At 43.0% G+C, this 15,374-nt stretch overlaps 1 protein-coding gene across 4 annotated transcripts in view; it reads left to right on the top strand.

Moving 5' to 3' along the window:
• Positions 1-15,374, top strand: part of TRRAP (transformation/transcription domain associated protein) — a 136,760-nt gene that overhangs the window by 1,680 nt on the left and 119,706 nt on the right. For all 4 annotated transcript variants that reach the window (XM_083153159.1, XM_083153160.1, XM_083153162.1 and 1 more), the window contains exon 2: positions 14,382-14,531. In XM_083153159.1, the coding sequence (XP_083009285.1) occupies positions 14,432-14,531 (100 nt within the window). In that variant the 5' untranslated portion in view covers positions 14,382-14,431. The remainder of the gene's footprint in view (positions 1-14,381; positions 14,532-15,374) is intronic.

Here is a 15,374-nt window from a genome sequence, read left to right as displayed (position 1 = left end):
CCCCAGAGTCTGAGCCATAAATGTACGGCGATCGCTGTGAATTATCAGTAGATTGTAAGCTCTCATACTTGGGATCCTCTACTTTATGGCTCTCTACCTCATATGACCCTTATATAATGTTTTAGGCAGAGTCTTCTGATTCTTGTTCGTTCATGCACGCATGTGGATTTCATACCTTTTGTCTATATTATTTGCTTGCTCATGTCTATCATGTATGTGTTACTAGTATTATGGACCTGTCATTCACTATGTCTATTGCGTTCAGAAATGTCATATCTGCAAGGTTGTCCAGCGCAATGGATTTGGTGGCAAATGGCACATAGGATCACGATGAAAGCATCAAAAGGAATGTTTTCAGGAAGATTTCAGGCATTGGGGGAAATTTACTAATATGTGAGTTTTGTCACATGGGGTGTTGCTATGGGCAACCCAATCCGAATCAACTTATACCCCTTTCACATTGCAGCTTTAACACGGTATATTGCCTTTTTTTACCATTTTAAAACGGGAACAGCTGCAATGTGAAAGCTCCATTGTCAATTTACCAGTTACAGAATACCAGTATTTTGAAAGGTGTTAAAAGCAGGATCCTACACTGCTCTGAAACAGTATTTGCTACAAATGCTAACCACACAGGGGTGATAGGTTATCTCCCTGCATGATCCCCGCCCACCAGCAGGAAATAAATATTTAAAATGACATTGTATGGCTTTCTATGGGTGAAACAGATTGAATCTGAAAGGTACAAAAACGGTATTGAAACTGCAATACAGGTCGAGTATCCCGTATCCGAATATCCGGTATCCGAATTATTCCGAAAACCAGACATTCCAGAAAGTGAAAAAAAGTGCTAAAAACTCACTGGGGACATTTGTACAGCATCACTGGGGACATGATATGTAACTGGCACTATATATGTGCAAGACAATGATTGCTAGGCATTCAAATTCAGTGCTGAGATAGTACACACATTTTGTTTCACGTTTTGAAACCTTGTTTTTTGAACAAATAAAATATATTTGTGTGTATTTTATGTGGTAATAAAATATGTTTGTGTGTATATTATGTGTTTATACAGCATAAATGCAAGATACTTCAAAATACATCATTGAAATATTAAAATATTCCGAAATACGGAATAATCCGTTATCCAAAATTCTCCTGGTCCCGAGCATTTTGGATAAGGGATACTCAACCTGTATACCGTTTACATTATGCAATATGAAAGGGGTTTAACAGGCTTTTGACCCGTTTTAAAACACTTTTACAAAAACGGGTTGAAAGCAGGTTTGCAATGTGAAACCAGTATGCTTCTTAAGGTGCGTACACACGGGTGCAATTATGTATGAAATCACTGGCAAAATGGTCGCTCAGCGACCATATTGCCAGTGATTTCATGTGCAGCCGGCGATAGATGGCTGGGAGCGCGCTCCCGCGGCCAGCCCTTCATGCTCCTGCGACCAGCGGCTTCCCCCAGCGATCGCCGGGCAGGAGGTCAGCGCCGGAGAAATCAGCGCTGTTCTCCCATGCCCTGCGACGCTGCTCCCTCGCTCCTCCCGTCACCTGCTGCTGCGCTCCGCCTCCGCCCCGTAGCAGTGTCTCCTTTTCATCGCTGATGAAAAGGAGACACTAGCAATATGATTGCTGGGGATATATTGCTAGCAATATATCCCCAGCAATCATATAGACCCATGTGTACACAGCATAACAGTGGTTCCCAACCCTGGTCATCAAGTACCCCAACAGTGCATGTTTTGCAGGTCTCCACACAGAGTCACAAGTGCTATAATTAGCTCCACCTGTGGACCTTTTAAAATGTGCCTGAATAATGAGTGCACCTGCCGGGTGACCTGAAAAACGTGTACTGTTGGGGGTACTTGAGGACCAGGGTTGGGAACCACTGTTCTAGAAGATAATAGATTGTAGTTGATTGGTTGCCCATAGCAACATCCCATGTGAAATAGAACTCAATTCTTGGTAAATTTCCCCCATTGACTCTCTTATCAAGTGCATTTAATGACCGTTATGGATCATAGGATAGACAAACATTAGGTCGACCTGGGGTTTTTCACTTTTTTTTTTAGTAGAATATCGACACAGTTGACATGGACACTAAAAAAGTGCATCACGTCCCCTCACATGGGTAGTTGCGCTCGCCATGGTTCGGGCACGGTGCCTCTCTACGCTCGGCACACTATTTTATTCTCCCATCATACCCTAGTGCATGGGTCCTCAAACTGCGGCCCTCCAGATGTTGTGAAACTACAAATACCAGCATGCCTTGCCACAGTTTTAACACTCCCTTATAGCAAAACTGTGGCAAGGCATGCTGGGATTTGTAGTTTCACAACATCTGGAGGGCCGCAGTTTGAGGACCCATGCCCTAGTGGATGGTAGGGCATGAAATACCGCCTGTCGGCACATGGCTAAAAAAGAGTTAAAAACCCCATGTCGACCTTTGGAATGTCAACCTTCCCCATGTTGAACTAATGCTTGTGTCGACCTAATGTCCCTGTCAACCTTCAGTCATGTCGATCTTCATGAATCTGAAGCATGGTGGCAGAGTAGATGGTATTGCTCATAGAAACTCTAGGTGCATGGTTTAATTCCTGTTCAGGGGCGTATGTCATAGGGTTGATACTAATAAGGTCGACACATGATAGGTTGGCATGGTCAAAAGGTCGACACAAGCAGTAGCTCAACATTTGCTCACCATGCTACACTCCGCACACTATTATAATCTAACATTGTGTCTACTTGGATGGTAAAGTATTTAACCCCTTCCCGACATTTGACGTACATTTACGTCATGGTCGGGAAGCACTTCCCGACACATGGCGTAAATGTACGTCATGGATTTAAACTGTCACCGCGTCTATAGACGCGGTGACAGTTTCAACATGTCTGCTGTCCCTGACAGCAGACATGTCCGTGCATGCCCAGGGGGGGCTGCGATGCCGCCCCCCCCGTCGGCGATCGCTGTGATTGGCTGTTCAGTGTGAACAGCCAATTACAGCGTTTTCCTGTGTCACCGGCGAATAACGTTCGCCGGTGACACGGGATCGGAGGTGATTGGTGCTGTAAAGTACAGCACCAATCACCGCGGGGTGTAAGGGTGACACTGGTGTCACCCCACCTCACCCCGCCCGCCCCCAAAGGCCGTGATTGGTCCGTCGGACCGACGGACCAATCACAGCCATGGAGGGGGGTTTAAACTAACGGTGACTGCACTGCAGACGCCATTCCGGTCTGGAATAGCGTGCAGTGCGGTCACCGTGCCACCTGCCGCCATATACTGACCAGAACCTTGCTCCATACTTACCTGATCACTGCTTCATCACTGCTTGATCACTGCTTGATCTGTGCTTGTAGTGTGCTGGATGCTTCCTGGATCCTGTTGCTACTTGTGCCTTCCTGTGCTGTGAAATTGTGCTGCTGCAGTGTAATAGCTAGATAGAGAGATAGATAGAGAGAGATAGAGAGATAGAGAGAGATAGAGAGAGATAGAGAGAGAGATAGTGTCAGAGAGTGCTATATTTGTGCTGCTGCAGTGTGATATAGTTATAGATAGAGAGAGAGAGATAGAGAGATAGAGAGAGATAGAGAGAGAGAGATAGATAGAGAGGCCTAGTGACAGAGTGCTATATTTTGTGCTGCTGCAGTGTGATAGTTATAGAGAGATAGAGAGAGATAGAGAGATAGAGAGAGATAGTGACAGATTGTGCTATATATTTTTTATATAACTGACTGCTGCCCCCTCCTTTTGTGCTGATCAGTATAAATTAACTGATCAGCAACTTTTTGGGGGCGCAGGTTTTTTTTTATATATAGATATACCTGTCAGTGCTGCTGCTGTAGTGTCATAGAGTGATAGATAGTGATAGATAGTGATAGATAGTGATAGATAGTGAGAGATAGAGAGAGATAGAGAGAGATAGTGACAGAGAGTGATAGAGAGTGTATATTTTGTGTCTGCTACCCCCCCTTTTTGGGGGTGCAGGTTTTTTAGTGTCCTAGAGTGAGAGATAGTGACAGAGAGTGACAGAGAGTGCTAAATTTTGTGTCTGCTGCCCCCGCCTTTTGTGCTGATCACTATATCTGAGGTGATCAGCAACTTTTTTGGGGGTGCAGAGGTTTTTTTTTTTTTATATATATATACCTGTCAGTTGCACCAAAGGTTGTGCACCTGCTGCACCTCACTGGTAATCAGTGTCGCATCACTGATCACCTTTTTTTTTTTTTGTGAGTGCTGTGGGGTCTTTTTTTAATTTTTTTTTTACACACACTGTGATTTTGTGGGTGTCCTGTGGCCACTGTGCGCTGATCAGTGACGTACATCACTGATCAGCTTTTTCGGCACAGGGTTGATCTATTTTTTTTTTTTTTTTGATCAAATTCCTGTTGCCTTTGAGCGCTGTTCAGTGACAGACGTTACTGACCAACATCTGTGCTCAATTTTTTTTTTTTTTAACCCCTTCAATTTTTTATTTTTAACCCCTTCATTTTTTTTTTTTTTTATTGGTATAAAGTATTTTTTTTTTTTCTGCACTACATACACACTACATATCCCCCGGGTTGAAATAAAGTTTGTACCCCCCCCTACACTATACACGTGTTGAAACATTTCACTACCAGTAACACAAAAATAAAAATGGCATCCCAAATGTCCTCCCAAATGTCCTCCCAAATGTCATCACAGTCATCCAGAAGAATGTATTCAGCGGAGGAGGCATATGCCCTGCTTGCTTCTGACTCTGACACAGCCAGTGATGCAAGCGGGGAATTTGAAGGATTCGCCTTAAGCTCCTCTTCCTCCTCTGATGATGAGGGACCCCCTCAAAGACGCCCCCGTAGAGCAGCTGAGACCCCCCCCCCCAACAATTGATCTCGTATGGACCCCACCACCAGACAATTTTGAGCCCCAGGTTCCTGAGTTTTTGGCCATGCCAGGAATCCAATTTGATTCCACAGGTCTCAGAGAAATTGACTTTTTCAAATTATTTTTCTCTGATGATTTTGTAAATTTAATGGTGGACCAAACTAATTTATATGCCCAGCAGTTTATTGCTCAAAACCCCACGTCATCATTTGCTAGGTGGACCCCTGTAGATGCAGTAGAGATGATGACGTTTTGGGGTCTGGTGTTTCATATGGGCATAGTAAAAAAGCCAGAAATTAGGCAATATTGGAGTACAGATGTTCTGTACAGTACTCCATTTTACCGTATGGCCATGACCCGGACTCGATTTGAGACAATTCTTAAATTTATACATTACACCGATAATGCACAGTGCCCACCCAGAGATGATCCCACCTTTGACCGGCTATTCAAAGTCAGGCCGTTCATTGATCATTTCAGTGCCAAATTTGAAGAGGTGTACATCCCTGAAAAATTTATTTGTATCGACGAGTCCCTTATACATTTTAAAGGAAGGGTTAAATTCCGCCAGTACCTTCCCAGTAAGAGGGCAAGGTATGGCATAAAAATGTATAAACTGTGTGAAAGCACCTCAGGGTACACCCACAGGTTTAGGGTTTATGAAGGGAAGGATTCAAGAATTGAACCGCCAGAATGCCCCCCCTCCCTCGTAGGTGTTAGTGGGAAAATTGTCTGGGATTTAGTGCACCCCTTCCTGGATAAAGGTTATCACCTCTATGTGGATAACTTTTACACTAGCATCCCCCTGTTTAAGGCCCTTGGTTCAAGAGGTACAGCAGCTTGCGGTACTGTGCGCAAGAACCAAAGAGGCCTCCCAAAAACGCACATTGCCCAAGTAATGAGAAGGGGTGAAAGCAGGGGAATATGCAACGAAAATATGTTGTTGGTCAAATATAATAAGGACAAGAGGGATGTCCTTATACTGACAACAATTCACGGAGACAGTACCACCTCCGTCCCTGTACGAGGTACCAGTACCCACACCTCAAAACCTAATTGTATCCTGGATTACAATAGGTACATGGGCGGAGTGGATCTTTCAGATCAGGTACTGAAGCCGTACAGTGCCCTGCGGAAAACAAAAATCTGGTACAAGAAGGTGGCCGTGTATATCATCCAGATAGCACTGTATAACGCTTACGTGCTATTCCGTTCTACCGGCCAGAGGGGGACATTTATGCACTTTCAAGAGGAAGTCATAAAGGGCCTAATATTTGGGAACCAGCAGGCAGAGGGCCCCAGTACTTCTAGTACTGGCCCCCGTATTGTACCAGGGCAGCATTTTCCTGATGAAATCCCCTCCACTGGAAAAAAGGGCAGGACACAAAAAAGGTGCAAAGTTTGCTATAAAAAGGGAATAAGAAAGCAAACTATTTTCCAGTGTGACACTTGCCCCGACAAACCCGGCCTATGTATAAAGGAGTGTTTTAAAATATACCACACATCTATGGAATATTAGGTTCATAATTTCACCGTGCTTCGGGGGTCTTGCTAATGCCACATAGCACCCACCATTCATTCCACCAGAATCTGAGCCGCAAAATCCAAAAATCACTCCTTCCCTTCTGAGTCCTGCCATGCACCCAACTGGTATTTTTTGGTCACATGTGAGGCATTGCCGTACTCGGGAGAAATTGGGGCACAGATTTTGGGGTGCTTTTTCTCCTTCATACCTTCTGAAAATGAAAAATTTTGAGCCAGAACTGCATTTTTGTGTAAAAAATGTAATTTTTCATGTTCACTGCCCAGTTTTATCAAAATTGGTGTAACCCCTGGGGGTTTGAAATGTACACTATACCCCTAGATGAATTCCCTGAGGGGTGTAGTTTGCAAAATGGGGTCACTTGTGGGGGGGTTCCACTGTATTGGTGCTTTGGGGGTCTTGCTAATGCGACATAGCACCCACCATCATTCCACCAGAATTTGTGCTGCAAAATCCAAATATCACTCCTTCCCTTCTGAGTCCTGCCACTTTTTGGTCACACATGAGGCATTGCCGTACTCGGGAGAAATTGGGGCACAGATTTTGGGGTGCTTTGTCTCCTTCATTCCTTCTGAAAATGAAAAATTTTGAGCCAGAACTGCATTTTTGTGTAAAAAAATGTAATTTTTCATTTTCACTGCCCACTTGTATCAAAATTGGTGAAACCCCTGGGGGTTTGAAATGTACACTATACCCCTAGATGAATTCCCTGAGGGGTGTAGTTTGCAAAATGGGGTGACTTGTGGGGGGGTTCCACTGTATTGGTGCAACATAGCACCCACCATTCATTCCACCAGAATCTGTGCTGCAAAATCCAAAAATCACTCCTTCCCTTCTGAGTCCTGCCATGCACCCAACTGGTATTTTTTGGTCACATGTGAGGCATTGCCGTACTCGGGAGAAATTGGGGCACAGATTTTGGGGTGCTTTTTCTCCTTCATACCTTCTGAAAATGAAAAATTTTGAGCCAGAACTGCATTTTTGTGTAAAAAATGTAATTTTTCATTTTCACTGCCCACTTGTATCAAAATTGGTGAAACCCCTGGGGGTTTTAAATGTACACTATACCCCTAGATGAATTCCCTGAGGGGTGTAGTTTGCAAAATGGGGTCACTTGTGGGGGGGTTCCACTGTATTGGTGCTTGGGGGGTCTTGCTAATGCGACATAGCACCCACCAAAATTCCACCAGAATCTGAGCTGCAAAATCCAAAAATCACTCCTTCCCTTTTGAGTCCTGCCATGCACCCAACTGGTATTTTTTGGTCACATGTGAGGCATTGCCGTACTCGGGAGAAATTGGGGCACAGATTTTGGGGTGCTTTTTCTCCTTCATACCTTCTGAAAATGAAAAATTTTGAGCCAGAACTGCATTTTTGTGTAAAAAATGTAATTTTTAATGTTCACTGCCCACTTGTATCAAAATTGGTGAAACCCCTGGGGGTTTGAAATGTACACTATACCCCTAGATGAATTCCCTGAGGGGTGTAGTTTGCAAAATGGGGTCACTTGTGGGGGGGTTCCACTGTATTGGTGCTTGGGGGGTCTTGCTAATGCGACATAGCACCCACCAAAATTCCACCAGAATCTGAGCCGCAAAATCCAAAAATCACTCCTTCCCTTCTGAGTCCTGCCATGCACCCAAATGGTATTTTTTGGTCACATGTGAGGCATTGCCGTACTCGGGAGAAATTGGGGCACAGATTTTGGGGTGCTTTGTCTTCTTCATACCTTCTGAAAATGAAAAATTTTGAGCCAGAACTGCATTTTTGTGTAAAAAATGTAATTTTTCATGTTCACTGCCCACTTGTATCAAAATTGGTGAAACCCCTGGGGGTTTGAAATGTACACTATACCCCTAGATGAATTCCCTGAGGGGTGTAGTTTGCAAAATGGGGTCACTTGTGGGGGGGTTCCACTGTATTGGTGCTTTGGGGGTCTTGCTAATGCGACATAGCACCCACCATCATTCCACCAGAATTTGTGCTGCAAAATCCAAATATCACTCCTTCCCTTCTGAGTCCTGCCACTTTTTGGTCACACATGAGGCATTGCCGTACTCGGGAGAAATTGGGGCACAGATTTTGGGGTGCTTTGTCTCCTTCATTCCTTCTGAAAATGAAAAATTTTGAGCCAGAACTGCATTTTTGTGTAAAAAAATGTAATTTTTCATTTTCACTGCCCACTTGTATCAAAATTGGTGAAACCCCTGGGGGTTTGAAATGTACACTATACCCCTAGATGAATTCCCTGAGGGGTGTAGTTTGCAAAATGGGGTGACTTGTGGGGGGGTTCCACTGTATTGGTGCAACATAGCACCCACCATTCATTCCACCAGAATCTGTGCTGCAAAATCCAAAAATCACTCCTTCCCTTCTGAGTCCTGCCATGCACCCAACTGGTATTTTTTGGTCACATGTGAGGCATTGCCGTACTCGGGAGAAATTGGGGCACAGATTTTGGGGTGCTTTTTCTCCTTCATACCTTCTGAAAATGAAAAATTTTGAGCCAGAACTGCATTTTTGTGTAAAAAATGTAATTTTTCATTTTCACTGCCCACTTGTATCAAAATTGGTGAAACCCCTGGGGGTTTTAAATGTACACTATACCCCTAGATGAATTCCCTGAGGGGTGTAGTTTGCAAAATGGGGTCACTTGTGGGGGGGTTCCACTGTATTGGTGCTTGGGGGGTCTTGCTAATGCGACATAGCACCCACCAAAATTCCACCAGAATCTGAGCTGCAAAATCCAAAAATCACTCCTTCCCTTTTGAGTCCTGCCATGCACCCAACTGGTATTTTTTGGTCACATGTGAGGCATTGCCGTACTCGGGAGAAATTGGGGCACAGATTTTGGGGTGCTTTTTCTCCTTCATACCTTCTGAAAATGAAAAATTTTGAGCCAGAACTGCATTTTTGTGTAAAAAATGTAATTTTTAATGTTCACTGCCCACTTGTATCAAAATTGGTGAAACCCCTGGGGGTTTGAAATGTACACTATACCCCTAGATGAATTCCCTGAGGGGTGTAGTTTGCAAAATGGGGTCACTTGTGGGGGGGTTCCACTGTATTGGTGCTTGGGGGGTCTTGCTAATGCGACATAGCACCCACCAAAATTCCACCAGAATCTGAGCTGCAAAATCCAAAAATCACTCCTTCCCTTCTGAGTCCTGCCATGCACCCAAATGGTATTTTTTGGTCACATGTGAGGCATTGCCGTACTCGGGAGAAATTGGGGCACAGATTTTGGGGTGCTTTGTCTCCTTCATACCTTCTGAAAATGAAAAATTTTGAGCCAGAACTGCATTTTTGTGTAAAAAAATGTAATTTTTCATTTTCACTGCCCACTTGTATCAAAATTGGTGAAACCCCTGGGGGTTTGAAATGTACACTATACCCCTAGATGAATTCCCTGAGGGGTGTACTTTGCAAAATGGGGTGACTTGTGGGGGGGTTCCACTGTATTGGTGCAACATAGCACCCACCATTCATTCCACCAAAATCTGTGCTGCAAAATCCAAAAATCACTCCTTCCGTTCTGAGTCCTGCCATGCACCCAACTGGTATTTTTTGGTCACATGTGAGGCATTTCCGTACTCGGGAGAAATTGGGGCACAGATTTTGGGGTGCTTTTTCTCCTTCATACCTTCTGAAAATGAAAAATTTTGAGCCAGAACTGCATTTTTGTGTAAAAAAAATGTAATTTTTCATTTTCACTGCCCACTTGTATCAAAATTGGTGAAACCCCTGGGGGTTTGAAATGTACACTATACCCCTAGATGAATTCCCTGAGGGGTGTAGTTTTCAAAATGGGGTGACTTGTGGGGGGGTTCCACTGTATTGGTGCTTGGGGGGTCTTGCTAATGCGACATAGCACCCACCAAAATTCCACCAGAATCTGAGCCGCAAAATCCAAAAATCACTCCTTCCGTTCTGAGTCCTGCCATGCACCCAACTGGTATTTTTTGGTCACATGTGAGGCATTTCCGTACTCGGGAGAAATTGGGGCACATATTTTGGGGTGCTTTTTCTCCTTCATACCTTCTGAAAATGAAAAATTTTGAGCCAGAACTGCATTTTTGTGTAAAAAAATGTAATTTTTCATTTTCACTGCCCACTTGTATCAAAATTGGTGAAACCCCTGGGGGTTTGAAATGTACACTATACCCCTAGATGAATTCCCTGAGGGGTGTACTTTGCAAAATGGGGTGACTTGTGGGGGGGTTCCACTGTATTGGTGCAACATAGCACCCACCATTCATTCCACCAGAATCTGTGCTGCAAAATCCAAAAATCACTCCTTCCCTTCTGAGTCCTGCCATGCACCCAACTGGTATTTTTTGGTCACATGTGAGGCATTGCCGTACTCGGGAGAAATTGGGGCACAGATTTTGGGGTGCTTTTTCTCCTTCATACCTTCTGAAAATGAAAAATTTTGAGCCAGAACTGCATTTTTGTGTAAAAAAATGTAATTTTTCATTTTCACTGCCCACTTGTATCAAAATTGGTGAAACCCCTGGGGGTTTGAAATGTACACTATACCCCTAGATGAATTCCCTGAGGGGTGTACTTTGCAAAATGGGGTCACTTGTGGGGGGGTTCCACTGTATTGGTGCTTTGGGGGTCTTGCTAATGCGACATAGCACCCACCAAAATTCCACCAGAATCTGAGCTGCAAAATCCAAAAATCACTCCTTCCCTTCTGAGTCCTGCCATGCACCCAACTGGTATTTTTTGGTCACATGTGAGGCATTGCCGTACTCGGGAGAAATTGGGGCACAGATTTTGGGGTGCTTTGTCTCCTTCATACCTTCTGAAAATGACAAATTTGGAGCCAGAACTGTATTTTTGTGTAAAAAAAATAATTTTTCATTTTCACTGCCCAGTTGTACCACAATTGGTGAAACCCCTGGGGGTTTGAAATGTACACTATACCCCTAGATGAATTCCCTGAGGGGTGTAGTTTGCAAAATGGGGTCACTTGTGGGGGGGTTCCTAACTTTTAGCATCTTATGGTGCCTAGAAACCTACATGGTGCCTAAAAAATAATCTCATAAAAAGGAGGCTCCAAAATCAAGTAGGTGCTCCTTCTATTATGAAGCCTGTGGTTTGGTCACCGTGCACACTAGGGCCACATATAGGATATTTATGAAAACAAAAGAATTGGGGGAATCAATTTTCAGTCACATTTCTCTAGTAAAATGTACTGTGTTCCTTAGAAAAATGTATTAAAATTGCAAATCTGCAAAAAAAAAGAAATTTTGAAATTTCACCTACACTTTGTTTTAATTCCTGTGAAACACCTAAAGGGTTAACAAACTTCCAAAATGCTGTTTTGAATACTGTGAGGGGTGCAGTTTTTGAAATGGCATCATTTATGGGGGTGTCTCACATACAAGTCCCTCAAAGTCACATCAGAACTGAACTGGTCCCTAAAAAAATCAGTGTTTGAAATTTTCTTGAAAATTTGAGAATTTGCTATTCATATTGTAAGCCTCCTAGTGTCCCAAAAAATTAAAAGGAAGTTGAAATAATGATGTCAACATAAAGTAGACATATGGTCTATGTTAGTTATTCACTATTTTGAGTGGTAAGATTATTTGTCTCACAAGCAGAAAATTTAACATTTTGCAAATCGCTAAATTTTCAATTTTTTCACGATATTTTGGTATTTTTCACAAAAAAACACAGACTGTATCGACCCAAATTTACCACTAATTTGAAGTACAATGTGTCACGAAAAAACAATCTCAAAATCACTGGGATAAGTAAAAGCAAAAAAAAGTTATCCCCACTTAAGTGAGACATGTCAGATTTGAAAAAAAGGGCTCTGTCAGGAACGCAAAAACTGGCTCTGTCAGGAAGGGGTTAAAAAAAAAAAAAAACACCATTAAAAAAAAAAGTGTTAAACTCATGTTGACATGTTCCTTGTGTTGACCGTTTGACCATGTAGCCTAAGGTATGTTGACCTTTTTCATGTGTTGACCAATAGTGGTTGAACTCTTGACGTTACAATGTAGGGTACACACCAGAACGATTTTACCCAAAATGACCCAATTTAGATACAATCTTAACAGGTTGCATGTAAATTGAACATGTTTGAGGCCATTTCAGAGCATTTTAGATCCAATCCCGATCCGATGCACGGCCCCGCGGGATGTTGGCTCCTTTTTCAGATCCTACCTGCAGCAGGTACCACGCATCTTGATCGAACCTGCATTGAAGGCAGTTAAACCTTCTAGAAGCAAAAGTGAAACGAAAATGACCCTGAATGGAAGCATGTGCACGCCCCATTAGTTTCCTACCACAGTCCATCAAGTTAATTGGTGCCCTCAAAAAAAATGTGAATTATGACAAACGAGTTATGAGCGTGTCAGCATGATGTTACAACATAACAGTGATGTCAGCCCCAGCAGTTGTGCATGCCCTAACTAGGAGCACTTGACTTTGGCCATTGGACGTCATCTAGTGGCCACTGGCGCACAAAACAGTTGATTTCCTCAGAGAGGTGTGGAGCAGCTTTGGCCTTTATTATATGGGATTCTCTACAAAGAGTTGTGTTATAAGATAATATAAATAGGCTACAAAACACCCCATAATAAACACATTTCACTGGCGTTCTTATCACATTTCAGAGATTCAGATTTACATCCTTCAGGTTGCAGCTGTATAGGATCCTGTATATCATGGGTTGCCTAGAGTGTCCTAGTAAAGGGGCTACACACGGGGTGATTTCATGGCCCTTTCTAAGCAAATTTCCATTTAAACCTAATAAAGAGCCATATAACATTTAGCTGTAATTTTACTGGTGTGAGTTTTTAAGTGATGTTGCCCATAGCAACCAATGAAATGTTTTACCTGTTTACCACCACAGCAGTTCTGCAGTCTCCATAGCATAGATGGCATGAAGTCAGCGGGAAGAGGCATGTTTATATAATAATGGAAATACAAGATATGATTCAATAGACTATACTTTTATTGCAGAAGCAATAAGATCACAATTACAAAAAATATACTTTGGGATACACTAGTTTGTTGAGTTACATAAATTGCTTTCACAATGACTGAGATTGACTCAGCATTATATTGATAGAGATTGTAAGCTCCACGGGGCAATAACTGAATTAATGCAATATTCTTTGTAAAGCGCTATACTAGTGAAATAGTAGAAAATGATGCATGTATAATAGAATTGACACACAATCCATGTTCATTATTAAGGTATGACCTAGGGTCAGATGTACTAAGCTTCAAAAGTGACAAAATGGAGAGTGATAAACAGCCAGCCAATCAGCTCCTGCCTGACATTTTTCAAACAGTCTGTGACATGGCAGGTAGGAGCTGGTTGGTTGGCTGTTTATCACTCTCCATTTTGTCACTTTTGAAGCTTAGACGAGAATCTGGCCCTGTCTCAGATCCTTTTATACTCTCTCAAATATCTCCAGTCCACTAATTGGTTTATGTATGTATATGTCCATCTGCGTTAACTGATAGTTTTCATAGAGATCCGGCATATAGACTTGTAACCTATATACTTGCAGTTTTCAGGAAGTTGCCACACTGATGGGGAAATGTATTAAACGTATAGGGGTTTATTAATAAGATGGGAGTTATATTGAAGATGGGATGTTGTCCAAAGAAACCGATCAGATTCCATCTATTGCTAAATAAGTAGTTTGTGATTGACTGGTTGCTATGGGCAACATGCCATCCTTATTAGCACTCCCAGCTTGGTAAATAAATCCCATAGAGTGGAGAACTTGCCAATAGCAAACCTATCTCTTTATAGCATTTATTTGGAAAATGATCGGTGGTACCTGATTGGTTGCTATGGTGAACTCCTCTTGAAAAGCTTTGGTACATATCCCCCTTTACTGATGCTAAGAAAGTTTTATTTACTGAAAGGAGTCATTTAAACATGTCCTTGTGATTCTCATTTATAATTCTATATTGCCATGACAGGTGGGATGACAGATCGGTTCTCATTGAATTGGTAAACTGAACAAAGGAAAATGGCATTCGTACCACCATCAGGACCCACTGTGGTCGACCAGACTACCCTCATGAAAAAATACCTCCAGTTTGTGGCTGCACTAACAGATGTCAACACACGTACGTATCCAACAGGAAAAGTGGCGTACAAGCTATTACACTCAGTGTCCTGGTACTGAAAATTAATAAGAAATGTAGTGTTGTCACAACCCTTCCAGTTCCTTTTTCCGTGTCCCCCTTTGCTCTTCTAGCACATACTGGTCTCTATCTCAGCACTTAGGTACAGACCAGTGTGTGCAAGAAGTATCGGCTCAGAGAGAGAGACACCAGGCAGGAAAGAGGAACTGCACGGGTTGTGACCGATACAGGGTTCTGGAATAAACATTAAAGACAAACAAACCTTGCAGTTTGTTCTCACGTTACCATGCCTCAGTTTCCCTGCAGCGTATTCTAACGCTTCTGATCACTGCAGGTAGCATCTGAATTGATTCAAGGGGGTAGGGTGATTCAAAGTGCTGTTGTTGCCCATAGCAACCTTGATCTTGGCTATCATTTCTATATTGCATCTTAGAAAATGATACACATCACCTGATTGGTTGCTGGGATACACCACCACAATACACTTATCCGATTTGGCCCGATTTCCTGCTGTATCGGGCCAAAAAATATGCCCAAATCAGATATGTGCGACATCCCATCCAACCCGATGCGCGGTCCCATGTGCATGGGGTCGGACCCTAGAGATTGAACCTGCAGCGGCACATCGCGCCAGCTTTATAGCACCCGTGATGTGTTAGGTCCAATCAGTAGGTGTGTGCCAGCGGTGAAGCACCACTGGCACTCACCTATATGAAGGGGAGGGCAGCATTGGGTGTGGGTGCAGCGCAGTGTCCGGGAAGTGCTAAGCGGGGAGCGCTTGCAGAATTTGAAAAACAAAATTCAAAAATATTGGCCAGTCATGGA

Source organism: Crinia signifera, chromosome 7 (assembly GCF_055691185.1).
Source record: "Crinia signifera chromosome 7, ASM5569118v1, whole genome shotgun sequence".
Lineage (NCBI taxonomy): Eukaryota > Metazoa > Chordata > Amphibia > Anura > Myobatrachidae > Crinia > Crinia signifera.
The sequence above is the reverse complement of the archived record's forward strand: the minus strand, read 5'-3'. Positions and strand labels throughout refer to the sequence as shown.